Here is a 26,879-nt window from a genome sequence, read left to right on the forward strand (position 1 = left end):
CTGACCAGGAGGCTGGCTCCCTCCATCATGGGCACAGCCTGTGGCACTGCTAAGCATAACCAGGTGCACAGTGGTAGGAAGCCCAGCCAGCTAACCCGACCGGCAGAGCTGACTGTGCTCAGGGCCCAGGGCCCAGGCCATAGCTGGCAGGGGCAGTGTTGGGGGCCAGACAGCCCTGCCAGATGCCCTGCTCTCAGACCCCTGCCAGGGCCAGCCCTGCCCAGCATCCAGTGGCACCCGCAGCCCCTCAGTGCCCTCCTCTAGAGGTGTGGATGCAGCTGAGCCCAGTACTGGCTCCCAGCTCCTGTGCTCCCTAGGAGGCTGGTTGGTTTGGATTTTATATGGACAGAGGGTAAGAAAAAGATGTTGTTTCACACTGTTTTCGAGCAAAAGTGTTTATTTTTCTCCTTCAGATATACAATCTCTTGGGGATTCCGTGCCACTGACCACCATGTACGAGGAAGGGATTCACAGGCAAGGGGGACAGGTGAGGGCAGCCCCCACTTCACTCAAGGAACGGGGCAAGGGGGCCCAGTACAGAGAACAGAAATCTCTTACGACAGCATCGTGCCCTGGCAGAAGATTCTGCATAACACCTAGAAAATTCAATTCTAACTGAATTGATGGAATAATAGATTTGAACCAAAATAATTTACCCAGTTCTAATAAGTACAGAAACTATACAATTCACAGCTGGGCAGTCCCAAGCAGTCTGCTTTCCAGCAGGAGGTGGAGGCAGCTCGGGCCTTCCCCTCCCACCAAGGGCTGTGTTGTGCCCGCTGGGGACGAGTCCCACTGAAATCTCCAGGAGAAGAATGACCCCGCCCTCCGCAGAGCAGACTTAGTGGTGGACAGGAGAGCGGTCTGCGTGCCAGGGGTGAGCAGAGCCACAGGCCTCCATGGAAATCATGGAGGAGGGAGGGAAGTGGGCAGGAGAGAGGGCAGCCTCTCCAGCTGAAGGAGCTGTGCTTGTCTCCACAGGGTGGGCGGGCAGCCAGAGTTTCTACGCCCAGCACACACCTTATCCTCACAGCAGCCCACTGGCGCCAAGGCATGTTTGCTCACCTAACGTTTTCTGGTGGATTTCTCACGGCCCAGTGCAGCAGCTGACATTCCCTACTGAGCAAGCAGCTCCGCCAGTGTGCCCTGCCCCAGCGTCCTGCCGTCTCTCAGCCCCTGGATGAGCCCAGGGAACCGGCACTCTACTGCGGACAAAGCAGGGCTCGCCTAGCACTGGAAGCTCTTCAGTACTTAAGGTAGCTAATTCAATGTTTTAAAAAGGCATTTACAACAGAAAACCAAAGATTGAACTTCAGCTTCAGATTTGTAAACCATTCACATCTCTGCAACTTAAAACAGTAAATAAAGATTATCAATGCACAAGCCAATTGCAAATGAAACCTTTTCCGATAATTTTTTTAAACATATCTTTTCATCAGGGAACGGAAAAGCTGGCATTCAAGGCACTGTACTTCTGCAGGGTGACGACAAGGTTCTAACCACCAACTCAAGTATAGGAAGTGGGTGTGGAGACGGCGCGTGGACCACAGGAACCTAGGAGCGAACAGGGTCTGAAGCCGCAAAGGAAGCAGTCTTGCTGCCCACCCGCTGTCCCCCTCGCGGCTGAGTGCTGTGCCCACAGCAGGCGGTGGGGGGGACTTGGAGGCCAAACCACACCTGGTTTCTCCGGGCGGTTCCACGGGCACCATCTGGCAAGGGACAGGGCAGAAGGCTACGTGATCCGCAGCCGGGCGCCAGGCATGCTGACCACAGGTGGCCGCAAGAAGACCGGCAGCACGGGCACCTGCGGGGGGCTCCAGCTGCCCTGTGCCCCCAGCTGGCCCACCTGGCCTGCCCAGGGCCCCCAGGACACTGGAGCTGGGAGCAGGCCTCCGTACCGACCCAGAGGCAGCGCACAGGATGGGGCTGGGAGGCTGGAGAGGGCAGTACCTGGTGTGGGCACGGACAGGGCCGGGGCGGCTCCGGGAATGACCGTGGTGGAGAGAGGGCCGGGCGCTGGGGGCAGACGTGGCATCCCCACTCCTGCTCGAGGTGCGGTCATCTACAAAACACAGAGACGAGAAGAGGAAGGTACACGTGGCTGCAATCAGCTGGCCTCCCTGAGTGGCCCCCAAGGTGCCACAGTTTCTCCATCTTCAGGAGACAGCGGTCCTGGAACCTGCGGTGACAGGCACCCTCTCAGGGCTGACAGCAGAATGATGGTGTGGGGCCACGAACCATCACCCTCCCTTGTTTGCTTCCCCAAGCTGCAGCCTGATGGTCTCTAGGCCACACACCCGATGTCCACCAGCCAGAACGGGCCTTGGAGGAGGACTGGTGGGGCCTGGCCCCTGAGGGCGCGTAAGTGGCCCCACACGCCTCTACTCAGCCACCACAAAGGCCTCCTGCTTGGCTGCTCAGTGCCCTCACAGGAGCATGAACCACCCAGGAGCTGGCAGGCGCAACGCCCCAGGACCTGCGCAAAGCAAGCGTGCAGGGAGGTGGTGGCAAGGCAGCCCTTCCACTCTCCCAGCCTGGGGAGAAGCCGTATGCGGGGTGTGCCCCAGGAAGGCAAGGCTGCTGGCCACGGGGAGTCACTCCGCTCCACTCCAGGGAGGGCCCCACTGGGCACTGGTCACAGGTGCACGGAGGGCACTCGGCGACTTCCACACCCCTTCCTGGAAATCATGCTCAGCAGCCAGGGCTGGAGGGGCCTCCTCATCTGGAAGGGCCTCTACAGAACTAACAGCTGAGCCCCTGCCCACAGCAAAATGCCCAAACCTCCCCGAGGTGCCTCCACGCTTCCAGTCGACACAGCGGGGATCTCCAGGTGGGCAGGAAAAGGAGCCACCCGCACAGAATGGACAGAGAGAAGGAGAACTGGCCTCGTGCAGATGATAAGACTGTGTGTGCAGAAAACCCACAAGAAGGGACAAACCAATTCCTAGAACTAATAGCAAATTGAGCACAATCGCAGGATATGAGATATGAAAGTCAACCATAGTTCTATATTCTAGTAACAGGAAGCTGGAAAAGGAAATTTAAAGAAAACTAACATTTATGATAGCATTCCAAAACATCAGCTACCTAGGGATAAATTTAATGAAAGGTGTATAACATCTTTACACTGCAGAGAAACAAAAAAGACGCCAGTAAATGGACACCACGTTCACAGGAATGCTCGTGTTGTTCGTATGTCTAATCTCACCAAGCTAATCGGCAGACTGAGTACACTCCCAATCGAAATCCCAGTGGGCTAGCCTGCAGAAAGTGACAGGCTGTTCCTAAAACATATGCAAATATTAACGACCTGAAAAAAATCAAGAAATTCTTAAAGAAGATCAATACTGAAAGTCTTTCCTGAGCAAAGATTAAACTTACTAGAAAACGTCAGTCATGGCCGGGCGCGGTGGCTCAAGCCTGTAATCCCAGCACTTTGGGAGGCCGAGATGGGCGAATCACGAGGTCAGGAGATCGAGACCATCCTGGCTAACACGGTGAAACCCCGTCTCTACTAAAAACACAAAAAACTAGCTGGGCGAGGTGGCGGGCGCCTGTAGTCCCAGCTACTCGGGAGGCTGAGGCAGGAGAATGGCGTAAACCCGGGAGGCGGAGCTTGCAGTGAGCTGAGATCCGGCCACTGCACTCCAGCCTGGGCGACAGCGCGAGACTCCGTCTCAAAAAAAAAAAAAAAAAAGAGAAAACGTCAGTCATTAAGAGAGTGTGGTGTTGCCACAAGAAGGGAATTGCTACAGGAAACAAAACAGCAAATTCAGAAATGGACGTACACAGCGACGGCCACTCGACAAGTGTCTGCCCGATTCAGTACAATTCAGTGTGGAGAGGAAGGACTGGAACGATCAGATATGCAGAGGAAGAAAACAGATTGAGCTTTACATCAGAATCTACACGAGAGCTCATTTGCGATGGCTCACCAGACCAAAAGCAATAGCTAAAGCTGCAAAGCTTTTAGGAGACACAAAATTAAAATTTTTGCCATTTCATGTTCACCACTAAGAAAGCAAAAACAGAAGCCACAGATCAGTAGACTATATCCATTATGGGGGTCTTCAAAAAGTTCATGGGAAATACATATCATGAAAAAACTATGCATGACTTTCAAAAAAAATCTTTGCACCCGAATACACTTGCACTAACTCTTTATAATATGTCTGAAGAGGAGGCAGTCTGAGGCACTAAGGAGGAGAAGATTTCAGTTTGAAAAGAGCCTCCATCACAATAACGTGAATTCTGCCAAGCAAGAACCAACATCACATGGATGGTGAAGCTTGGGTGGAAGAATGGTGAGATCACTGATGCTTTCTGAAAAGTTTATGGGGTCCATGCCCCCAAAGAAAATAGCAGTTTACAAATGGTTGACTTGTTTTAAGAAGGGATGAGACCATGCTGAAGACAGAGCCCACAGTGGCAGGCCATCCGTATCACTTGGTGAGGAAAACACTCATCTGGTCTGAGCCGTAAGTGCAGAGGACACTGGATAACAGCAGAAGCAGTGGCCAACACCGCAGACATCTCAGTAGGTTCAGCTTACATAATTCTGACAGAAAAATGGAAGTTGAGCAGACTTTCCACTCAGTGGGTGCCAAAACCACTGCACCAAGATCGGGCGCAGGGAAAGAGCAGAGCTGTCAGTGGAAACTTTGAACAAGTGGGATGGAGATCCTGAAGCTCTCTTTGAACTGTAACGACATGAAACATGTTTTTCCCAGTGTGGTCCTGAAGACAAAGCGCAGTCAAGGCAATGGCGCTGAGGGCTGGAAGTGGTCCCATCAGAGCAAAAGTGGGCCAGTCAAGAGCAGAGATTGTGGCAACAGCTTTTGGGATGCTTAAGGCATTCTGCTTGCCGACTTTCTGGAGGGGTAACAAGGAATAGTGGCATCCGCTTAGTATGAGAGTGTTTAGGGAGCATTAGCCAAAGCTTCAGCAAAACCCCCCCGGGGAAAGCTTCCCCAGAGAGTCCATCTCCATCATGACAGTGCTCCTGCTCATTCCTCTCAGCAAACAAGGCTGATTTTGCAAGAGTTTCCATGGGAGATCATCAGGCATCTACTCTGCAGTGCTAATTTGGCTCCTTCTGACTTCCTTTTGCTTCCTAATTTTAAAACGTCTGTAAAGGGTACCCATTTTGTCAATTAATAATGTAAAAAAGACTCAATGGCCATGGTTAAATTCCCAGAACCATTAGGTCTTTAGGGAGGGACTAAATGGCTGGCATCATTGCTCATAAAAGTGTCTTGAACTTGATGGCGCTCGTGTTAAGAAAAAAGTTTATATTTCTTCTTTAGTAGCTATAACTATAGGTATGCGCCACGATGCCCAGCTATTTTTTTTTTTTTTTCCGACAGGGTCTTGCTCTGTCACCCAGGCTGGAGTGCAGTGGCACCATCTCAGCTCACTGTAGCCTTGACCTCCCGGACTCAAGCGATCCTCTTACCTCAGCCTCTTTAGTAGCTGTAATTATAGGTATGCACCACCATGCCCAGCTATTTTTTAATTTTTTTTGAGACAGAGTTTTGCTCTTGTCGCCCAGGCTGTGGTGCAATGGTGCGATCTCGGCTCACTGCAACCTCTGCCTCTAGGGTTCAAGCGATTCTTCTGCCTCAGTCTCCTGAGTAGCTGGGATTACAGGAGCCACCACCATGCTGGGCTAATTTTTTTGTTTTTGTTTTTTGGGTTTTTTTCTGTACTTTTAGTAGAGACAGGGTTTCACCATATTGGCCAGGTTGGTCTTGAACTCCTGACCGCAGGTGATCCACCCGCCTCAGCCTCCCAAAATGCTGGGATTACAGGCATGAGCCACCGCACCCGGCAGCCCAACTAATTTTTGTATTTTTTGTAGAGATGGGGTTTTGCCATATTGCAAAGGCTGGTCTTGAACTCCTGGACTCAATCAATCCACCCACCTCAGCCTTTAAGTGCTGGGATTACAGGTGTGAGCTACCATGGCCAGTCATATTTCTTATATTTATCTTTTAATTTCATTGTTCTGTGAACTTTTGGAAGTCCCCTTGTGTACGACAAAAGATATATAATGAACACCCACAAATCAATAATAAAAAGATAAACAAATCAACTTTTAAATGGTCACTATCCTTGACCACTTTTTAAAAGATGGCTGATAAGAATATGAAAAGGTGCTCTAAGGCAAATTAAACAATAATGAGAAACCTACTATTAGACCTCAAATTTTTTTGCAAATAAAATTTCAACTACAATGTTCTACACACAATATTTAAAAAGTCACAAGAAAAGACAAGGCAATATAAAGAAAAACTAGGCCAAAGAGCAAACAAAAACTAAAAAATATTATGTGAAGGAGATACAAGATAGAGATTTTTGGTAGAGAGTTAAAAACCATTTTTTTTTTTTTTTTTAAGATACGGCAGATGTGGTTTAAAAAAAAAAAAAAAAGAATTCAAGTGAAAAACACAATAACCCAAATTAAAAACTGAATGGATAGTTTTAACAGCAGTTTAGACACAAAGAAAAATTTAGTGACCTAAAATCTAAAGAAAATAAAACAGGAAGGTATGATTCATTCAGAGGAAAATATTTAACTTACAAAAACATCCCCAAGGAAGCCTAGACATTGGACTTAGTAAACAAAGGCTTTAAATCAAATATCCTAAATGTGCTCAAAGAACTCACGGAAGCCATGGACACAGAACTACAGGAAGTCAGGAAAATCACACAGGAACAAAACGAGGATATCAATAGACAGGAATTATGAAGGGGACCAAGTGGAACTAGAAGAGCTGAAAACAGTAACTGACATTTACAAATTCACTAGAGGGGTTCACTGGCAGATCTGAGCAGGCAGAATAAAGAATCAGCAAGCTGGGGACACTTGAAATGATTGTGTGAGGAGGAGAGGAAAAAGGTGGCAGAGTGGACAGAGCCAGAGGGGTCTGTGGTCCACCATGAAGTGGATGAGTCACACACTGCGGGAGTCACAGGAGAGGAGAGCCCAGAGATGAAGGTAAACTCTTATGCTGCAGTGACTCTCCACAAGGGGGCCAAGACCATTCAAGGGGGAAAGCAGTTTTCAACAACTTCTGTGGGGAAAACGATATGCACATACCAAAAAAAGAAGGTGGAGCCCTGCCTTGCCTCCCAAAAATCAACTCTATCCCAGCACTCTGGGAGGTCGAGGCAGGCGGATCATGAGGTCAAGAGATTGAGACCATCCTGGCCAGCATGGTGAAATCCCGTCTCTACTAAAAATAAAATAAAATAATTAGCTGGGCGTGGTGGCGGGCGCCTGTAGTCCCAGTTCCTTGGGAGGCTGAGGCAGGAGAACTGCTTGAACCCGGGAGGTGGAGGTTGTGGTGAGCTGAGATTGCGCCACTGCACTCCAGCCTGGCAACAGAGTGAGACACAATCTCAGGAAAAAAGAAGAAGAAGAAGAAATCAACTCTAAATGGACCAAAGTTCTAAATGTCAAAGCAAAAACCAGAAAACTCTTAATAGGAAACTTAAGGAAAAGGTTTCACGACATTGGATTTGGCAGTGATTTCTTGGATATTACACTAAAGGCACAGGAAACAAATGAAAACAAGACAAATTTTAAAACTTTTGTGCATCCAAAGGCACTGCCAACAGATCATATATCTGATAAGGGATTAATATCTGATCATGCAGAAAATTCCTAAAACTCAACAATGAAAAAAACAAGCTGATTCACACATTGGCAGAAGACTTCAATAATACTTCAAGGAAGATATAGAAACAGCCAATAAGCACATGAAAAGCTGCTCAATGTCACTACTTAATTAGGAAAATGTAAAGCAAAACCACAAGATACCAATTCACACCTGAGAGGATGGCTCCCATCAAAAACCTGAAAGGATGGCCGAGCGCGGTGGCTCACAAAGTAATCCCAGCACTTTGGGAGGCTGAGGCGGGTGAATCACTTGTGGTCAGGAGTTCAAGACCTGACCAACATGGTGAAACCCCATCTCTACTAAAAATACAAAAATTAGCTGGCCACGGTGGCAAACAACTATAATCCCAGCTACTCGGGAGGCAGGAGAATTGCTTGAACCTGAGGGGTGGAGGTTACAGTGAGCCGAGATCGTGCCATTGCACTCCAGCCTGGGCCAAAGAGCAAAACTCTGTCTGGAAAAAAAAAAAAAAAAAAAAAGAAAACAACAAAAAAACAAAAACAAAAAACCCAGAAAGGAAATCTTCTGTTGGCACAGATGTGGAGAAACTGGAAGTTTTGTGCACTGTTAGTGGAAATGTCAAATGGTATAGCTGTTATTGAAAACAGTTCCTCGAAAAACTATCATATAATTATCATATGATCCAGCAATTCCACTTCTGGGTTTATACCCAAAAGGATAAAAGCAGGATCTTGAAGGGATACTATGTTCACAGCAGATTAATAACAGCTAAAAGATGGAAGTCACCCAACTGTCCACTGACAGAAATGACAGACAATCCCTTAACAGGATTCCACTGAGAATGGATGTGATATCCACAGATCTTGTATCCACAGATACAATGAACTATCACTCGGCCTTCAAAGGAAAGGAAATTCGGACATGCTACAACATGGATGTCATCAAGGGTGCCCTTGGAGGACGTTTTGCTAAGTGGAATAAGCCAGTGGAAAAAGACAGACACTGTGTGATTCCACTCTATGAGGTACATAGAGGAGTCAAAGTCAGAGAGACCGGAAGCAGAATGGAAGTTGTCAGAGGCTGGGGGAGGGACAATAGGGAGTTATTATTTAATGGGTACAGAGTTTCACACAATAAAAAGAGGTGGAGATGAACAGTGGTGGTGGCAGCACAGTATTCTGGATTTATTTATTTTTGAGATAGCGTCTTGCTCTGTCGCCCAGGCTGGAGTGCAGTGGTGCGATCATAGTTCACTGCAGCCCCGAACTCCTAGGCTCCAGCAATCCTCCCACCTCAGCCTCCCGGGTGGCTGGGACCACAGGCATGTGCAACCACGCCTGGCTGATTTTAAAAAGTTCTGATACATACTACAACATGGATGCACCTTGAAAACATTGTATCAAATGAAATAAGCCATTCACCAATCATACACATACTGTATATGGTTCCATTTATATGAGGTACTTCGAGTTGTCAAAGTCACAGACAGAGACAGAAGGAAGGACAGAGGCTACCAGGGCCTGGGAAACCAGAGGTGCCAGAGAGAGGGCTGGGAACTAGTGTTTAATGGGGACAGAGTTTCCTTGGGGAAGATGAAAAGGTTCAGTGGATGGATGGCGATGGTTGCACAGTGCTCTGAATGTACTTCATGCCACTGAACTGTACGTCTGAAAATGGGTAAAATGGTAAATTCTGTGTTTTATATTTTTTGCCATGACAAAAATAATAGTTTAAAAAACCCTTATACTTAAAAAGAATCCAGAATACCTGAACAACAGTTAGCTCTGCTAATCCTGAACGCCGATATAGCTGGAGCCCAGGCAGCAGAGATGAGCCTGCCCAGGCTCCAGGTGCAGCCTCACAGAGCTGTGGGGCCATGTTCAGGATTCCTGACTTTGTCCTAGAATAATGGGGTTCCACTGAGAATCAATCTGAGGACTCAGACTGGCAGAGGTGTACCTGTCAAGAGGACCCTGCAGTGGTTCAGAACAGAAGTCACAGTGGTGGAGCTTGGGAGTGTGGATGTGGAGAGAAGGAAACAGATTCAGCTCCAGCATCTGGAACAGCAACAAAGACTGACAGCCGGGTCAAGAGCCAGTCCCGGAAGATCTCCACAGACCGAAAGCACCGAGTCTGCTCTCCTAGCACAGTGCAGCCACACGAAAACACACTGACAAAAGGTCATCTGAAAACTAACAACCACACTTACTTCCAATAGCAACAGAAATTATAAAATATTTTCAAATGAAAGTTAATGAAAAGCTGCACACTTTTGGGATGCAGCTAAAACCATCAGTGGGCACTTTATACCTTTGAATGCCTACATTATCATGGAAAGGCTAGAAATCAATGAACATGTCTTAAGAAACTTTCCAGAACAACAAAATTAACCCAAAGATAGAAGGCAAGAAATAAGAAAATAAATTAATGAAACATACAATAAAGACTATCAAACACAAAATGTGTTCTTTGAATGGGCTAATAAAATGTACACCCCTAAGGAGACTGCATAAAGAGAAAGAGCAAAGGAGAGGCAGAGAGAGAGGAGGCAAAAATCACCACCATCAGGAATGAAATCAGGACATCACTGTAAATCCTGCAAATGGAAAAAATAAAAGCTATTATGGATAATTTTATGGCAATTAATTTAAAATTTTAGATAAATTTAGAGGAGAGATACCAATGGCCAGAAAGGCAGAATTTAACAAAACGAAACAGAAAATCCAAATGGTGTGAAAAGTTTAGAAGAAATTGAATCCATAGTAACAACTGGGCCCTCAAGGAATGAATAGGTGTGTGATAAATACAGCAAAAATGTCAATTAGAGCGTACGTAGTGGGTCTAAGGATGTTCACGGCAGAATTTTCAGCTCTTCTGTGTGTTTGAAAATTTGTAAGGTAAAAGATCATAGAGGAAAGTATCCCACGCTAAAAAATACAAAACAAAACTCCAGCCCAGATGGCTTCACAAATGACCTTTACTAAATATCTGAGATAGAAATAACACCAGTCTTCCACAAACCCCTCCAGAAAGCTGGAAAACAGCAGATGCTTCTCCAACTCGCGCTGACATCAGAACAAGTTAGGTGTGAACCCTAGGACAGCAGGTCCTCACTTCTGCCCCACGTTGGCTCAGGTGCGTGTGAGCTACGGCCCGAGGCTGGTGTCACTTGAGTGACATGCACAGCTGCCCTGGTCTCCAGCCTGGGCACAAACAGAACCCAGGTAGAGGTGGGCCCATCCGCCAAGACCGGGGCCACCTGCTCTGAGTGCAGGGCTCGGGCTGCCCAGGCTGGGGCTGCTGCTGTATCTGAGCTGTGGGGTCACAGCCTCGGCCTGACCTGGCCTGGCCCGGCCTTTCCACCTGCCAGCTGCAGAGCTGTGGGCGCGTCGCTCACCTCCCAATCTGTAATGTGGAGAAGCCTAGTTCTTGGGGCTGTGGGGAGAATGAACTCGGATCATGAAAGTGAAGAGCTTAACTGGACACCACACAGGGCAATAGCAAATGCTGGAGGCAAGGCTACCCCACCCCAGGAGCCCCCGCCCCGCCCGCCCGGCACTCACAGCCCGCGCCTCGCCAGGGGCAGCCCAGCCTGCCTGGGCCTCCATGTCCTGCAGCTTCTGGGTCTGCTTCAGCTGGTTGAGCGTGGGCTTCAGCTGTGCGGCCCCCACCGTCTTGCTCGTCCACTCATCCACCAGCTTGTGCAGGTCGTCCGTGAAGGTGCCCTTCTTGTTGTTGCTGTTGTTCACCTGCGCCTGGACGTGCAGGGCGGGCTGGGGGCCTGGCTCAGGGCCTGGGGCCAGGCTGCTGGTGGAGGACCCTGGGGAGTCACACACAGGCCAGGATTGGTGACGCCACACATGCGCCCAGGCCCCCAGTGGGCTGGCCGCATTCGTTCTTACGTGACAGCTGAGACAATGGTCTCACTTGGGCCAGGCAGCACCTTGCTTCAAGAGGCGGTCAGACTAAGGGGCCTGGCTGCCCAGGGTCAGACACAGTGGGGCATTTCCATGGGCTGTGCCAGGTGGCCATCACCCACCTCAGAAGCCAGGCCAGGGGACAGGACCCTGTAGCAGCCAGCAGCCTCTGCTCAGCATCCACTCTGTGCCCACCGCTGCCCATCCCCAGACTCACGTGTGAGAGAGCTCAGGAAACTCCTGGCATAGCCAGACACACTGGGCTTCGGCGTCACGGTGCCTAGAGTCAGGTTCCTCAGGCTCTCTCTGGCCTGTGCATCCTCAGCCGTAACATGAGGACGCGGGGGCGGTGGAGTACTGTGTGAGCGCTCAGCACACGCGGCTGGCTGGCCTGTAGGCGGCCGCCTGGCCCACAGGAAAATGCCTGCCAGGGCTGTCTGACTTGCATTCCCATGAATTTTAATGGTCTGGTTGTTTGGAATTCCAGACGTAGAAACTGTCCTGACCAGAGCGTTAGAGGAAGGTATTCATAAAGGGTACCCATGCCTGGGGCTGCCTGTTGAGGCCCCACCAGCTCCTGCCGTGGGCTGCGGCCAACGCCCTGCTGCAGGAGCGAGCTGGGAGCCGCTCTGCTGACTATTAGCACACCAGAGCACTCGGCTGCTTCATTCAAAGCATCAACGAGACTTTAAAATTTTTAAATCATACCCTTTCCACGCAACACATGTCATTTCTGGTTGGCAATTTTGAATAAGCCAATTTAAAAATGTTCTGCATAGAAAACAGCCTAATGACCATCTCTTCAAACAAGCTGTCCCAAAATGTAGTGGACTTTAGTGGCTAGCAATGAAAAAGCACAGACACAGACAATTAAAAATTAGTGATGAGATTTGACACACATGGAGCTATTCCTACATGAAAAGTTCAGCCAGAAAAGAAAAAAAAATTTTTTTCAAGAGAGAAAGATGAGAGAGAGAGGAGGTGAGTGGCCCAGGGAGACTAATACCCACTCAGTCCTGGCATCTCTCCTTGTGGGGAGGCACTCATCTTTAGGACTTCAAGGAAATACTCATTCCTATGGTTTTGGAAAAGGAGCCAATTAATGATTGGCAATTTGCGGGTGTTCCAGGGAAGGATAAGCCCGTTAGATGTGAACTGGCGAGACCGCACAAACTCTAGGCGCCATGGAGACACACGGGGGAGCCGAGGGCAGCGATCCCGCCAGGCAGAAGCGAAGTGGCGCCTGGCCGAGAGGCATGGAGCAGGCGCGGGGTAGGCACAGGGCCGGCCCACGCCCGCCCAGCCGCGGGAACCCTGATGTGTACTAGCCACGAGAAAGCCCATGCAATGAGAGAGGACAAAGGGGGAAAAAACCCGGATAATTACTACTGCTGTGTTCTTTGCCTAGGCAGAGACGCTTCAGGGCAGACCCTGCAAGGGAGAAAGAAACGACACAAGACCACAGAGTTAGGCAGAACAGCACACACCGGGACACGCTACCACACTAAGCAAAAGTCGTCAGTGTGCAGGGAGGGGCAGACACAGGCAGCAGTTCAGAGAGAGGGCCGACCCGGCCGGGGGAAACGGGGCAGCCCCCGGAGAGAGGGTGCAGGCTCCCACGAGCTTCGCCGAGGGGGCAGAGGTGCCAGGGCCAAGCCCCCAAGCTTCAGGGAGAAGTGTTTGTCTCTAGAAGCATATTCAAAGAAAAGTAAAAGAGAAAGAAAAAAGAAAAAAAGAAAAAAGCAAAGCACAGCGCTTGGCTTTCAAACATCAGGCTTCTGGGAGCCCCACTGACAGAGGCAGGACACCCTGCTGAGAGTCGGCCACGGGAGCTCTGGAATGGAGCCGGGCACGGCTGGGCTTGGCCACCGAAGCCCATCAGAGGTTTTCCAAGTGCAAAAAGATACATTGTTTTGCAGGTTGGAGGCCAAGTCTGGATCTCAGATGGCTGCCTCAGGTGATGAGGTCAGCGGCAGGCGTTGAGTAGAGGACCCGAGGGTTTCTATCTAGGGACTGACCCCGATGTCTGGGGACACTGCCGCCTCATTAGAAGTCAGTGTCCACAAGGGGTAGGGCAAGGCCTCAGCCTGGAATACTTCTGGCCTCCTTGTAATTGGGACCGCCACTAAACTGACTGGTCCCAGCTACCCAGAGGCCACCTGGTGTACACTGAATGCAACGTCCTAGCCAGTCAGTGCCCAGCCTGGTGGGGACAAGGTCCCCAGGGCAGGCCGGGCCGGAAGGCGCGGCCATCCCCGCTTATCCTTATGGGCAGGCAGAGCTGGGACGGGCAAGAACAGGCTCAGGCTTCCCCAAGGTCACTCAGCAAAGCCACACTAGCACGGAGGCTCTGTCTACACTCCAGCCCACGGCCCCCTGCCAGGAGCACACTCCCTCCACAGCAGGGAGCTGTTCCCCAGAGACCTAAACAGGAGCGACTCTGATCTTCCAGGGACTCAGAAAACCTGGCAACGTCTGCCTGCCTTCTCCAGAGGGCCCGTGCCTCCCGCCTCGGCGGACAGTGGGCAACTTGTCCAGCTCCTCGGCCCACGCTCGGCCTGAGCTGTGCGTCCTGGACTTGGAAACTTAGCTCAACTGAGTATTTTTAGTCCATTCTGTCTGTTCCTGAGCTAATGTGGGGAAAGAAAGGTGAGGTGGCGTTCTGTTGCAGACTTTACTGTTCAAATAAAAAGGAGGGAGCCCAGCAGGAGGGATTCAGACCAGTAGGCTGTGGGTGAGCAGCTCCGAAGGGCTGTTCCCTGGCTGCTCTGTTCTGAGATGAAAACCTGCCAGGAACACAGAGTTGATATCCCCTTGATGGCTCACTGAAGTTTGCAGGGGAGGTATGGCTGGTTTTCTGTAGCGCAGGAGGGGCCCCTGAAGTCTGTGATGTAGCCTAGGGGGGATCCAATGTGTAGGGGCACTGGGTGAGCACCAATTTCCCTGGCAGGCTTTGTGGGGGGCTATAGCCCATGGTCCCATGTAGATGGCCCTAAGCCAGGTGCTTCAAAAAGCTGCTCTGTGCCTATCTGGAAGCTCTTGGTGTGGCTGGAACTCTACATTCAGAGCTAATTCCTGGCTGTTGCCTTGCTGGGAAGAACACCAAACAGGCCAGCTGCCGGCTGGGAACCACCAGAGGGAGCCTGGACCTGCGATCAGAGCTGGGACTGACTCACCACCCTGGGAACCCGGGGTCTGGAGTGTGTGGAGGACACCGCACCTGCTCAGAGCCAGGGAGCAACCCTGGCCCACGGAGGCCTCCATGGGCCCTTCCTAAACTCGGGCCCCAGTGACCAGTGTGCAGACGCCTCCTAGACCTCCGGGCAAACTGATGGGTGCCAGCCTTTCAAGGCCACTCACTGCAGACAACTGGACTGGGGCAGAGACCTCTCCACACTCTGGACAGCCCTGCCCATCCTTAGGTGGCTCCTTAGTCCACCTCTCCAGAGCCTCAGCCTACATTGGGCCCTGCCCCTCACTTGCCCACCATGCAGATGGCACCCGAAGACAGCCCCCCCCGGCCCCCTGCCACTCGCTCTGTGCCAGGACAAGCACCCCCACCTCCTGTCCATAAGGCAGCAATGGGAGAACAAAGGAAACTTTCAGGAGGCTGCTGATTGATGCCAGGCCCACCTCGGTCTCCCTGTGGGGCTTCCGTCCCTAGCCAGGCCCAGGAAGAGGCAGCGCCAAGGCCCTGGACTGCTCAGTGGGGCTGGGGCGGGCGCTTGGCGGCCTCATTCCAGCTGTTGGGAGATCCGCTGCTTTCTTCCCAGAATGTAAAGTGGCAGCACACAGGACGACAGGAGGGCCGGCTCTTGGACTTGGCATCTCCTGCTTTTGTTCAGCCGACATCGGCTGAAGCCCCCAAGGCACAAGCAGAGGCTCCCTCCCCACTCCAGCCCTGATTCGCTCCGGCACAGAAACAGCCTGCTCTCGGGTCAACAAGCACCTGCCCCGTCCAGACCCTCAGCCTGTGGCCAAGAAGAGATCTCAACCACGAAGGATCCAAACTGAGGGTGTGTGCCTGGGACAGGGGGCCTAAAAAGTGGTCAGCCCCTGAGCGATCTGTCACACTCACTTTTTACCTCACAGGGCTCGATACCACCCAGCAGCCCCCAGGACAGCCAGGGCAGCTCACCTCCCGTCATGGGCGCCCTGGTGGTTTCACCTCAGCCCCCTACAACCTCCCACGTGCTGTCAGCTGGGTCAGCCCCCACCACGGTCAGCACTGGCTCCTTTTTCACAAGAGAAAAACGGGCATCCAGGGACGAAACCCCTTTTAGGGTGTCTACATATTGAACAACCATGTTTTTGAGCCAAAAACTGTCTACAAAGCATGTATTGGGAAGCAGGATCCGCCTTGGCTCTGCCCAGGGAGACCTGAGGCTGTTTTCTTGTTGCCCTGAGCTAAATGACCCCACACTGCACTAGGTCCTGTCGCACACAGGCCTGCTCCACAGACAGCCCACAGTGGTGCGCAGCACTGACCACGCTGGCTGCAGAGGGCAGGGCCTGGGGGCGCAGTGCAGGGTGGGGGCCCTCCTCTCTGGATGCCCTCTACCCCGAGGCCGCCTGAACACCTGCTGCAAAGGGGCTCGCTGAGCACGCACTCTCCCCCTGCCAGGAGGGATGAAAGCATTCCACGGTGGGAGAAGGCCTAGAAGGGACCGTGCAGTGACACCGGAGGGTGCCTGAGCCAAACATGCAGCCAACAGCCAACATGGAGAAAACCCAAAGAGAAATCCCATGGCTCTAGCGTGCCCACAGGGTGCCAGCACCTGCCCGGTCTGGTGGGAGGATCCAGAAGGACCCATTTCTAACCAGCGGAACCAAGAGAACCATGACCAGAGGTGCCATCTCAGCATCGGCACCTGACCCTCCTCCCCGTCTCCAAGGGCAACATCCCTTAGAATGCACTGGGTCAGGTGAGGTGGCTCACGCCTATAATGCCCAGCACTTTGGGAGATCAACGTGGGTGGATCGCTTGAGCCCAGGAGGTCTAGACCAGCCTAGGCAATATGGTGAGACCTTGTCTCTACTAAAAATACAAAAGTAGCTGGGTGTGGTGGTGCCGACCTGTGGTTGGGAGGCTGAGGTGGGAGGATTGCTTGAGCCAGGGAAGCGGAGGTTGCAGTGAGCTGAGATCTCGCCACTGCACTCCAGTCTGGGTAACAGAGCGAGACTTTGTCTCAAAAAAAAAAAGACTGCTCTGGGGCACTGAGTCATGTGAGCTCCCCAGAGCATCTGCTGACCACAAGGGGGCGTCTGCAAGCTGGGTGACAGGTCTGTGCCAAGGGGCCCAGCTCATAGGGGCTCCAAGCAGGGGCCTTGCTCTCCCTAGGGGTCTGTCCACCTGCTGCTCCCAGCCTCCACTGCTTTATTCCCTGTCCTGCACCTCGAGTCAGCTCAGGCCTCTGGGGGTACCTGCTGCACTGCCCTGCTCTATCCCTGGGCACAGCCACCTGGGCACCCCCAGCCCACCCTCTGGCCTGGCCTCAACCCACCCTGCCTGGGGCCATTTTATCTCCTCTGATCTTCACAGAGGCCAGGATCCCTCTATACTTCAAAATTTAACACATTCTGTTTTCCTGGAACTTTCTCTTCCAGGAAGTGGGGTGCCCCACACCAGGAGAGTGAGCTGAAAGCTCTCCCTAGGCCCTAGGGAGCAACGGCTGGACAGGCTGCGCCGGCTGCCCCTCCCTAGCCGCGCCTTGGCATCCACTCCGCTCCTCTACTTGCAGCGCAACCCCCGACCCCTCGGCATCTTCCACGCACCCACCTCAGCGTCTTCCTGCCCATCTGCTCACACTACCCCTGCCTGCATCCTTCCCTCCTGGCCTCCAAGCCTGGCGCAATCCCACGGCCTCCGCCCAGGTCCTCAGCCTCAGCACTCACAGGGCTGCCCCCACCCCTGCAGTCTTTCCCCTGGAGGTGCTTGGTCTCCTCACAGACCCCACAGCTCTCCCTTCTCTTTTGCGCTGCCCTGTGGGTTACCCAGGAACGGCAGATGTGCCAGTGGATGGCTCCACAAGAAGTCCAGCCTCCACAGCCCAGGGGCAGAGACAGGAGCGGCCCGTCCCAGCCACATCCCAGCAGAGTGGCAGACACTTCAGAGGCCTGGAGCTGATCCAGACAGGGCTTGAGAGGTGCCCAGGGCAGAGGCCCACCTGGGCTCTCCCTGGCCAGCAACTTCAGAGTGTCGGAGGATTGGGGGAGACATTATGGCCCAAAAAGACTAAGACCAAGACTTGCCTGATGGGGGCTAAGCCGTGAAAACAAGCAATACCACAAAACACAGCACGGGGGTGGAAGTGGGGCCTGGGTAGGTGCCATACCCGACAGCAGCGCCCTGCACTGAGTCTCCCAGGTGCCCTCGCCCCCAGTGACAGCCCCAGATCGAGCCACACACACACAGGAGCCAGAAGAGGAGCAGCAAGTGAGGCACAAGGCCAGCAGGGCCGGGAACCGGCTGCGGAGAAGGAACCACAGCTGGCTGCCGTAAGAGGACCCAGAGACGCAGGGGTGTGGGGGAAGGCGCCCACCCCTCCCCAGACTCAACTCAGCAACTCACCAGACACCAGGCCGCCCAGACCCACAGACTAACGGCCCAGACGACACGGTGGCCGAAACAGGGCAGCCCGTTAAACAGACGAACGGGAAGCCCTGGGAAGGCCCTGGCATTTCTACATGGCCCTTGTGTCCTCGACCTGCCTGCCTGGAGAATGATGACCCACGTGGACCTCTGATGGAGTGGGTGGATGGCAGTGGACGCCTCCCACGGGCATGGCCTCTGTCTCCCAACAAGTACAATGTATCTTTATTGTACAAGCAAAAAGTCACGTGCCCCAAACCAGCATATCCAATCCAATTGTTAAAAAGCTTAATTTTCCTGTTAAAAAGACAAAAGCCTAAAAATCTCACAGCTTTTGGTTCACTGGCCGATTGTCCTGAGGGTGAAAAACAAACTGCCTGCTTTGGGACAGCCCCAGGCAGGCAGAGCCTTCCTTGGAGATGGAGTTCCTGGGCACTAACTGTGTTCCAGGGGATCTGAGCAAGGCTGGGACTGGGTTTTGGCTTAGTAGCGATTGGAGGAACTGTGTCATTGACTTCATCCCTGTGGTCACAGGAGGTGACAGGAAAATACAGCAACTAAAGTGCCCCCACTGGCTGGAGGAAGGGAAGGAGCCGGCCAGGCAGGACACGTGCTCCAAAGAAGAGCTGCCCGGGAGGCCGCCACTCTCCTATTTTGGGCTGGAGACAGCGGTGGGTGAGGAGCAATGACAGAGGGGACCAGACCTGCCCTTCCAGTGGGGAGGGGCTGGGGAGGCCCGAAGTGGAGCACGTTCTCTCAGCATTTCCACATGCAGGGCGCGGGGCGGTGGCTATGCAGGGTACTGGGTGCTGGGATTTGGCCCTGGTACAGAAACCACGCCCTCCAGTGACCTTCAGAACCGTATAGGCTCACTATGTGCGTGTCTTCACAGTCCAGACACGCGTGACACACACTGTGTGCATCTGGAGGAGGTTGGGGTTGTCTTTTTGTTGTCGCTGGAACTGGGGACAGCGGACATGTATATTTGCCACAATTGCAACAGAAAAAAAACTACATCCAACATAAAAAAAATTAAATGAGGTGACGAAAAAAACGCAAAGGGCCCCAGACCATCTGGGCAGAGGTGCCCGGGGCGGAAGGCAGGCCAGCCGCTGCACATGCTTTCCGTGCCCAGGCACCAGCCATGAGCATGCACACGCGCTGTGTGGGGCTGGGGGTTAGGCGCGGGCGGCCACCGCTCCGGGGACCAACTCATGGGGTTCCACTTTGATATTAAATAGGTGACTTCAATGGGGTGGGGGAGGCATCCTATGAAATGTATGAAAGGTAATGAAGACAGGGAGGGGGTCAGGGGAGAAAACCAAGGGCCAGGAGGTGATAAAATACAAAAGAACAAATACAGACAGATGGACACAGATACGGGTCCACTGAGGAATCGAGCACGAGGTTTGCTACTAGACTTATAGGTCACTCTCTCAGACGTTGGGTGGTAAACCGTCCAGCCTGCAAATGAATATAAAGGGAAGAAAACAAAGAGACACTCATCAAGTACAGGTTGCTGCGATTCCTCCTCCACACCAACAGCCACACCAGCCTCGTCACTTAACATCCACGGCTCCATCTAGCCCAGCCCGGAGCACCAAAGCCACTGACCATGTAATGGGAAGGAGGCAGCGGGAGAGCAGAAGAGAAGCAGCCCGGAGAGGGGCGGGCAGGGTGGGGTGGGCGGGGCGGGGCGGCTTCATGGTCACCATGATTTCTCTGGATAGAGATGGTGAGGACAGGAGAGCACCTTATTGAGCAGCTGCTGCTGTCCACGCAGCGTTGACGAGAGAATTTCCTCCTCAAGGCCAAACTCCCAGCTCGAAAGCTGTGCCCTCGTCCCCCCAGCCGGCCCTCTGGACTTTGGAAGGACCCGGTGTTTAGCACCATCTGGCTCCGCTGTGGGGGTGGGGGTGGGGCAGCCAGTGCCTGGGAACTGGCGCCGGAGCACACGGCCGGATGCCAGGTCCCCTGCCCTCCCCAGTCCTAGCCACTTCCCCAAGGTCCGCTCTAGCAAAGCATCACCTCCCCCTGAGCTGCTGACAAGCAAGACTTGGTGGTGGTTGGGACAACTCCATTCCTTTCATCCACAGACTACGTCTTTTTTCTTTTTTTTCTCCTTTTTAAAAGAAGCCTCTCAACAGCCTTTGCCACAGCTCGCAACCCCTCTACACAATACGGGCGTGCTCCTGGGGACACCACTGAGGCCCTACGTGGCTAGCACATGCTCGGAGACAGGCAAGCTGGAAATCACCTTGGCCACGCGCTCCGCCTCCATCACTGGCTAAGCCGGAGCAGATGTCCGAAGACAGGGAGGCCCGGACGGAGCAGGGCTGCTGGGTCTGCACTGCCTTCCCGCTCAGGCCCGTGCTGTCTGCAGTGAGCCCCGCACTGGCTTGGGCAGGGTCCTTAGCGGGAGGGCCTCTGCTGGAGTCAGCCAAGTGACCTGGGCGGGGGGAGAAGAGGCGACAGGCACGATGAGGCCCGCCGGGTCGGGGCTGTGTGGATCGAGTCTGTTCTGCCTGCTCGTTGCTGGGTGACCTTGGGGAAGCTCCCATCTCCTGCAGACCACAGGCACGTGGCCGCATCTTCCACACAGGAGTGATGGGGAGGAGCAAAGAAAGTGCCCAGTCTCTACCAGCCCCCACTACCGTGCGGGACTTGTGTTGAGCAAATACAGTGACAGAAGACAGAGTGGCCTGTGTACTTCTCATCTCAGTCTTCCCTTAGCTCTGGGAACTGTCTCTGAATTCGTGTAATGGGTATAATTCATGGATGTGTACCCCAAAGGCTGTGGGCTTACAGTGAGCTTACGGTGGCTTGCCTGGCATGCTTGGGGACTTGGGCTCACAGGGGCTCCAGCCCAGAGTGCCAGGGCTCTCGACCAGCAAGCAGGTTGCACTGCTGCTCAGCAGGCCTCAGGAAGCCCTGACATGCAGGGATGTGGGCTGGTGACTGCCTGGGGCCAGGACAGTGCCACTCCAGGACTAGGTGTCAGCTTTCACAAGACTGGGAGATCATCACCGTCCTCCCGTCCTCCCCGGCCCCTAACGACAGCTGCTTGGCTGGCACACACCGAGAAATGGGTCAAAGGAAGCAGCCGCCATCCATCCACGCAGTGCCCTGCAGAGGAGCAGGTGAGGGAGGGCAGCCTGAGCTTCCCTGGCACAGCCTGCAGCCTAGGGGCTCAGGCCCAGCGCTGAGCAGCCCCTGCCCACTCACGGACCTTGCCCCTCTCTCTGCATGAGGACAGAGGACCAGGACTGCCTTCATGCTGCAATGACTCCCCTGCTCCAGGGAAAGGAGATTCAATAAGGAGACACCCCCGAGTGGTCTTCGAGGTCCGAGGGTGTCACACCTGCACGGAGACTACCTCCCAGGCTCACTCAGGGGTCCCCAGGCCCGCTCCCATCCCAGCCCTGCGCCCGGAGGCCGACCTGTGCTGGAGGCCACGACCTTGAGCTGCCGCACCAGGGGGTTCAGCAGCTTGCCCGCCTTCAGCTTGCTCTTGCTGGTTTTCCTCCGGCGGCCGGTGGGGGGTGCCGTGTGGAAGAAGCCCACGTTGGGGGGCAGTGGCTTGCCCAGGCGGCGGTACAGAGCCTCGATCTCCTGCTTCTGCTGGCTCTGCAGCTCAGAGATCTCCTTCAGGTGCCTGCAGGAGGGGACAGGAGGGAGCGCCGCTGGGTTTCCTCGGTGTTTCCAATACCGCCAGCCCCTCCAGGAGGGAGGCGCCGTGGGAGAACATGGAGTGCAGGGTAGGCGCCCCGCCTGTGCCTTGGCCTGGACCACTCAAAGCGCCACACAGGGGCTGTAAAATGACACTGTTTGTTCACATCTAAATGGGGAGGTGCCAAGGTGGGGGGCCTCTGGCATCGATGTGCCCAACGGCACAGGCCAGACTAAGGGGCCTCAAACTTCCAAATACCTAGACTCAAAACGCTTCCATTGATACTTACAATGAAAGTCCCAAACACAAACACAGGCGAGGGAAAACCAGCATGTCCAGGCACCGGAGACTGCCTGTTTATCAGGCAAATGTGTGTTACTTCCTCCATGGGGGAAACAGAGAGTGGAAGGCCAAGGGATGCAGAGGGGAGGAAACAGAGGGGAAGAAGGTAGGGGGATAGAATGCGGAGGGGAGTAGGCCGAAGGGAGGATGCGGAGGGCAGGAGGCCAAGGGGAGGAAGGTGAGGGGAGAATGGAGAGGGGAGAAAGGAGAGGGAAGGATGGAGGGGGAGGAAGGTGAGGGGAGAAAGGAGAGGGAAGGATGGAGGGGGAGGAAGGTGAGGGGAGGATGCAGAGAGGAGGATGGAGAAGGGAGGATGGAGGAGGAGGAGGAAGGTGAGGGGAGGAAGGAGAGGATGGAGGGAGGAAGGTGAGGGGAGAATGGAGAGGGGAGGAAGGTGAGGGAGGATGGAGAGGGGAGGAAGGTTGAGGGGAGGATGGAAGGGAAAGAAGGTGAGGGGAGGATGGAGAGGGAATGGTGGAGAAAGGAGGATTAAGGGGAAAGATGAGGGGAGGATGGAGAGGAGAGCATGGAGAGGGGAAAAAGGTGAGGGGAGGAGGCCAAGGGGAGGAAGGTGAGGGGAAGATGGAAAGGGGAGGATGGAGGGGAAGGAGGGGGACGGGAAGATAGAGGAGGGAGAAGGGAGGATGAAGGGGGAGGAAGGTGAGGGGAGGATGGAGGGGAAAGAAGGTGAGGGGGGGATGGAGAGGGGAGGACGGAGGGGGAGGAAGATGAGGGGAGGAAGGTGAGAGAAGGATGGAGAGGGGAGGATGGATGGGGAGGAAGGTGAGCAGAGGATGGAGAGGGGAGGAAGGTGAGGGGAGGATGAAGAGGGGAGAAAGATGAGGGGAGGATGGAGAGGGGAGGAAGGCAAGGGGAGGATGGTGGGGGAGGGTGGTGAAGGGAGAAAGGTGAGGGGAGGATACAGAGGGGAGGAAGGTGAGGGGAGAATGGAGAGGGGAGGAAGATGAGGGGAGGATGGTGAGGGGAGGAAGGAGGGGGGAAGATGGAGAGGGGAGGAAGGTGAGGGAAGGCTGGAGAGAGGAGGAAAGTGAGTTGAAGATGGAGAGGGGAGGAAGGTGAGGGGAGGATAGAGAGGAGAGGATGGAGAGAGGAGGAAAGTGAGTTGAGAATGGAGAGGGGAGGAAAGTAAGGGGAAGATGGAGAAAGGAGGAAGGTGAGGGGGGGATGGAGAGGGGAGGAAGGTAAGGGGAGGATGGAGGGGGAGGAAGATAAGGGGAGGAAGGTGAGGGGAGGATGGAGAGGGGAGGAAGGTGAGGAGAGGATGGAGAGGAGACAATGGAGAGAGGAGGAAAGTGAGTTGAGGATGGAGAGGGGAGGAAAGTGAGGGGAAGATGGAGAGAGGAGGAAGGTGAGGGGAGGATGAAGAGAGGAGGAAGGTGAAGGGAGGAGGGTGAGGGGAGGAAGGTGAGGGGAGGATGGAGAGGAGAGGATGGGGAGGGGAGGAGCTGGGCCTCCCTGCTGCATCACAGTGCTCTGAGCTTCTGCAAGGCCCAAGGCCACCCCCAGGGGCCCTGGCTGGAGGCCTGTAAACCCTTGCCTTCACCCCAAGTGCCCCTCCTCTTCCTTTGATGACAAGGAAAACAGGTAGTTCACAAGGTCAGAAATGAGGAAACAAGTTCTGATTTTACTCCTGAATTTCAACACCCGCCACATAGGCTTTTTTTTTTTTTTAATGACTTCCTCTACTAAAAAAAAGAAATAAATAAAAACAAAACTCCAAACGGCTTTCTCCCTACAAACACCAGGGAGACACGGCATCTGATGATCTTCTGGAAGGGAGTACTATTTCAAGAGAGTGCTGACTGCCCCAGGGTTGGGGAACGGCTGTGTGGGGAGGGGAGCGTCTTATCTAGGCTGGAGTTGATCCAGGCTGGGGGCTCTGCTCCGAGGCCGCACCCACATGGCCCAGCTCCCACGGTCCCAGAATGCAATGTGGCTGCCACACTGGGGGTGCCCTGACTGCTCCAAGCTGCCCCTGGGCTGCTCACCACAGAGCCCTGCAGCCTGGGGCATCTGAAAGCGCAGCCTGGGCTCAGCACAGGGTTCCTGGAGTGCTAGGAAACCCCGACGCTCATGGCAGAAATGCTGCAGTGAGGCACGGGCACCTCGGTATTCAGAGGGTTCAAATGAAAGTAAGGTTGGGGAGCTGCTGGCTACTGCCTATCAGAGGCCAAGTCACCTCAATTCCCAGTTGAGGCTAAAAATTTACCCCACCCTCTCCTAAATAGCTCCCAATTCCCCCTGGACTCCACAGCCCTCCCAGCATCCACCTTCCTGTTCTTAGGCTCCTGGAACGCTCTCCTTCTGGTCCTCTCCCTGCCCGTTCCCTAGGCCCCACCTGCCCCTGGCTCCCAACCACTTCTGCCATTTCTAGTCCCTACCCCATTATCTCTACCCTCTGTCTCTGGCTCCTGGCCCCTGGCCCCTGTCACCCAGGATACAGGCTTTCAGAGCCTACACCAGCTCCTCTCCCCAGTGTTTTCACATCCACACCTTCCTGTCCCCTACAAGCCTCTCTTCGTAGCAGCCACAGCTGGGCTGTGGCTTGGCAACATCTCAGCTGCCCTTTGTTCCTGCTGACTCTGACCACTGTCTCCCCAGGGTGACATTCCTGCTGAGCAAACGTGCCCAGGATCTGCTGCCCTCTATCCCAAAAGGTTCTAGGTCATGCCCACCTGGGCCCCATCCACTCTCTGGCCTCCACCAAGGATCTGTTGGGCCATGTGTGGCCAGTGGGGGCCACCCTCCTGGATGCCTCTAAGATCAGCAGTGATTCCACCCATCCCTGCCTTCCTGCCTCTCCCAGCAGCTCCAGTTCCCTCCTCAGTTCCACGAACACACAGACACTCACTATATCCTCAATGCACGGCACTGACCACCCCACCAGCCTGGGCAGACAGTCTCTTAGCCCCTGTGCACACTGTGCAGAGAGGGTTCGTAGGAGAGAAAGGAGATGTGCATGGCTCCTCCCACCTATGCCTGTGATTTCCAACACGACGCGACTTACAAACGTGCCTTCAGGCACTGGTGAATTTGGTGTCAGCCCTCCCATCCCGAAGGACATCTCAGTAACCCCCAGCTGCAGCAAGACAGAATAAATATTTGCTGGATGAGGGAAAGGGACAATGAGAAAGAGAGAGGAAGAGAAAGAGGGGGAGAGAGAGACAGAGAGAGAGAGAGAGACAGACACAGAGACAAAGAAAGGAGAGACATATAGGAATAGAGAGAGTGGCAGAGACAGAGAGTGAGGGGAAGCGAGACAGGGAGAGAAGGAATGAAAGGTGGGGGAGAGAGAGAGAGAAGGAGAAAAGAAGAAAGAGGGAAGGAGACAGATGAGAGGCAGAGAGAGTGAGGAAGACACACACCTCAGTGATCCCCCAAGACACACCCCCAAGGGCAGCAGGAGGCATGGCACCCAGACAAGCCAGAAGCCAGGCGGACAGCAAGGTGGTGGCCGGTCCAGCCCGGAGGACTCTGAGTGGGAGACTGCCTACTCGAAACCACAGGGAGGCCGGGCCTGGTGGCTCACACCCGAAATCCCAGCACTTTGGGAGGCCAAGGCAGGTGGATCATTTGAGATCAGGAGTTTGAGACCAGCCTGGCCAACATGGTGAAAACCCGTCTCTACTAAAAATACAAAAATCCGCCGGGCATGGTGGCAGGCACCTGTAGTCCCAGCTACTCGGGAGGCTGAGGGAGGGGAATCGCTGAACCTGGCAGGTGGAGGTTGCAGCGAGCGAAGATTGCGCCACTGTACTCCGGGTTGGGTGACAGAGCAAGACTGTCTCAAAAACAAAAGCCTTCATCACTCCCTTGTCACCTGCTTGGCAGCTCCAAGCGGGCGCTGCTTGGCCAGGACTTCAGCCCCAGTGCCAGGGTTCCCTCACAACAGTGGTGCCACAGCCCGGGATAGGGGGCGGCGCTTCCCGTCCACAGGACCTACTTCTCCCGCAGACTCTGCAGCTCCTTCTTGATGTCAGCGTCCTCGAGCTCCGAGTCGTTGTCACTGCTGATGTAGGACGACTGGGAATGGAAGGAGGTCACGCTGATCGTGGGGACCTTCATGCCTGCCCTGCTGGGCGTCTCAGGGCCCAGCGAGCCAGCCCGAGAAGGCCTCTGCAGGAAGGCGGTGGCCTTCTTCACGAAGTCGCCGGCCACGCTGCCACTCCCGGGCAGGGACGCCTGTTTCTGCACCGGGGGTCTCACCCGAGGGCCCTCGTCCCCGGAGTCGCTGGACACGGGCTCACCCACACCGACCTCGATGGAGGAGGCCGTCTGCGCCCGCCGCACCGCCAGCTTCACATCGGGGCTGGAGGGGGCCTCGTCCAGGTAGACGTCGGGAGGGGCGGAGTACCTCAGGCTGTGGGGGGAGGCCAGGGTCCACTCATCCTGAGTGCTGACCACCGAGAAGCGGCCCACAGTCTTGGCTGGTGAGCTGACATCCTGCTGCTCTGTACGTTTCCGAGGGGACCCCGAAGCTCGAGCGCCGAGTGTCTGGGGGTGGCTGGCCTGGCCACCTGCTGTGGAAATGCCCACGCCACTTTGAGGGGGCTCTGCTGAGCTTTCTCCAGCGACTCCACCATCCCTGTCTGTGGGCTCCACGCGTGCAGGTCTCACAAAAGCAGGTACATCCTTGGGAAAAAGCGGAGATGAAGAGGTTTCATGTGAACATCAGCACAGAGCCAACCCTG

At 54.2% G+C, this 26,879-nt stretch overlaps 1 protein-coding gene across 14 annotated transcripts in view; it reads right to left on the reverse strand.

Annotated features, from left to right (window-relative positions):
• WNK2 (WNK lysine deficient protein kinase 2) overlaps positions 1-26,879 on the reverse strand; it is a 139,560-nt gene that overhangs the window by 996 nt on the left and 111,685 nt on the right. For 5 of the 14 annotated variants that reach the window (XM_037998634.2, XM_007969781.3, XM_037998633.2 and 2 more), the window contains exons 23-29: positions 26,132-26,820; positions 21,596-21,810; positions 20,413-20,604; positions 19,521-19,619; positions 12,950-12,994; positions 11,210-11,466; positions 1,601-2,062 (exon numbers count right to left, since the gene is read on the reverse strand). In XM_037998634.2, coding sequence (XP_037854562.2) covers positions 1,733-2,062; positions 11,210-11,466; positions 12,950-12,994; positions 19,521-19,619; positions 20,413-20,604; positions 21,596-21,810; positions 26,132-26,820 — 1,827 coding nt within the window. In that variant the 3' untranslated portion in view covers positions 1,601-1,732. Of the gene's footprint in view, positions 1-379; positions 2,063-5,131; positions 11,082-11,209; positions 11,467-12,949; positions 12,995-19,520; positions 19,620-20,412; positions 20,605-21,595; positions 21,811-26,131; positions 26,821-26,879 lie in introns of those variants that run through there. The other 9 variants (XM_007969784.3, XM_007969780.3, XM_007969785.3 and 6 more) reach the window with 9 other exon arrangements.

This window comes from Chlorocebus sabaeus, chromosome 12, assembly GCF_047675955.1.
Source record: "Chlorocebus sabaeus isolate Y175 chromosome 12, mChlSab1.0.hap1, whole genome shotgun sequence".
Taxonomy (NCBI): domain Eukaryota; kingdom Metazoa; phylum Chordata; class Mammalia; order Primates; family Cercopithecidae; genus Chlorocebus; species Chlorocebus sabaeus.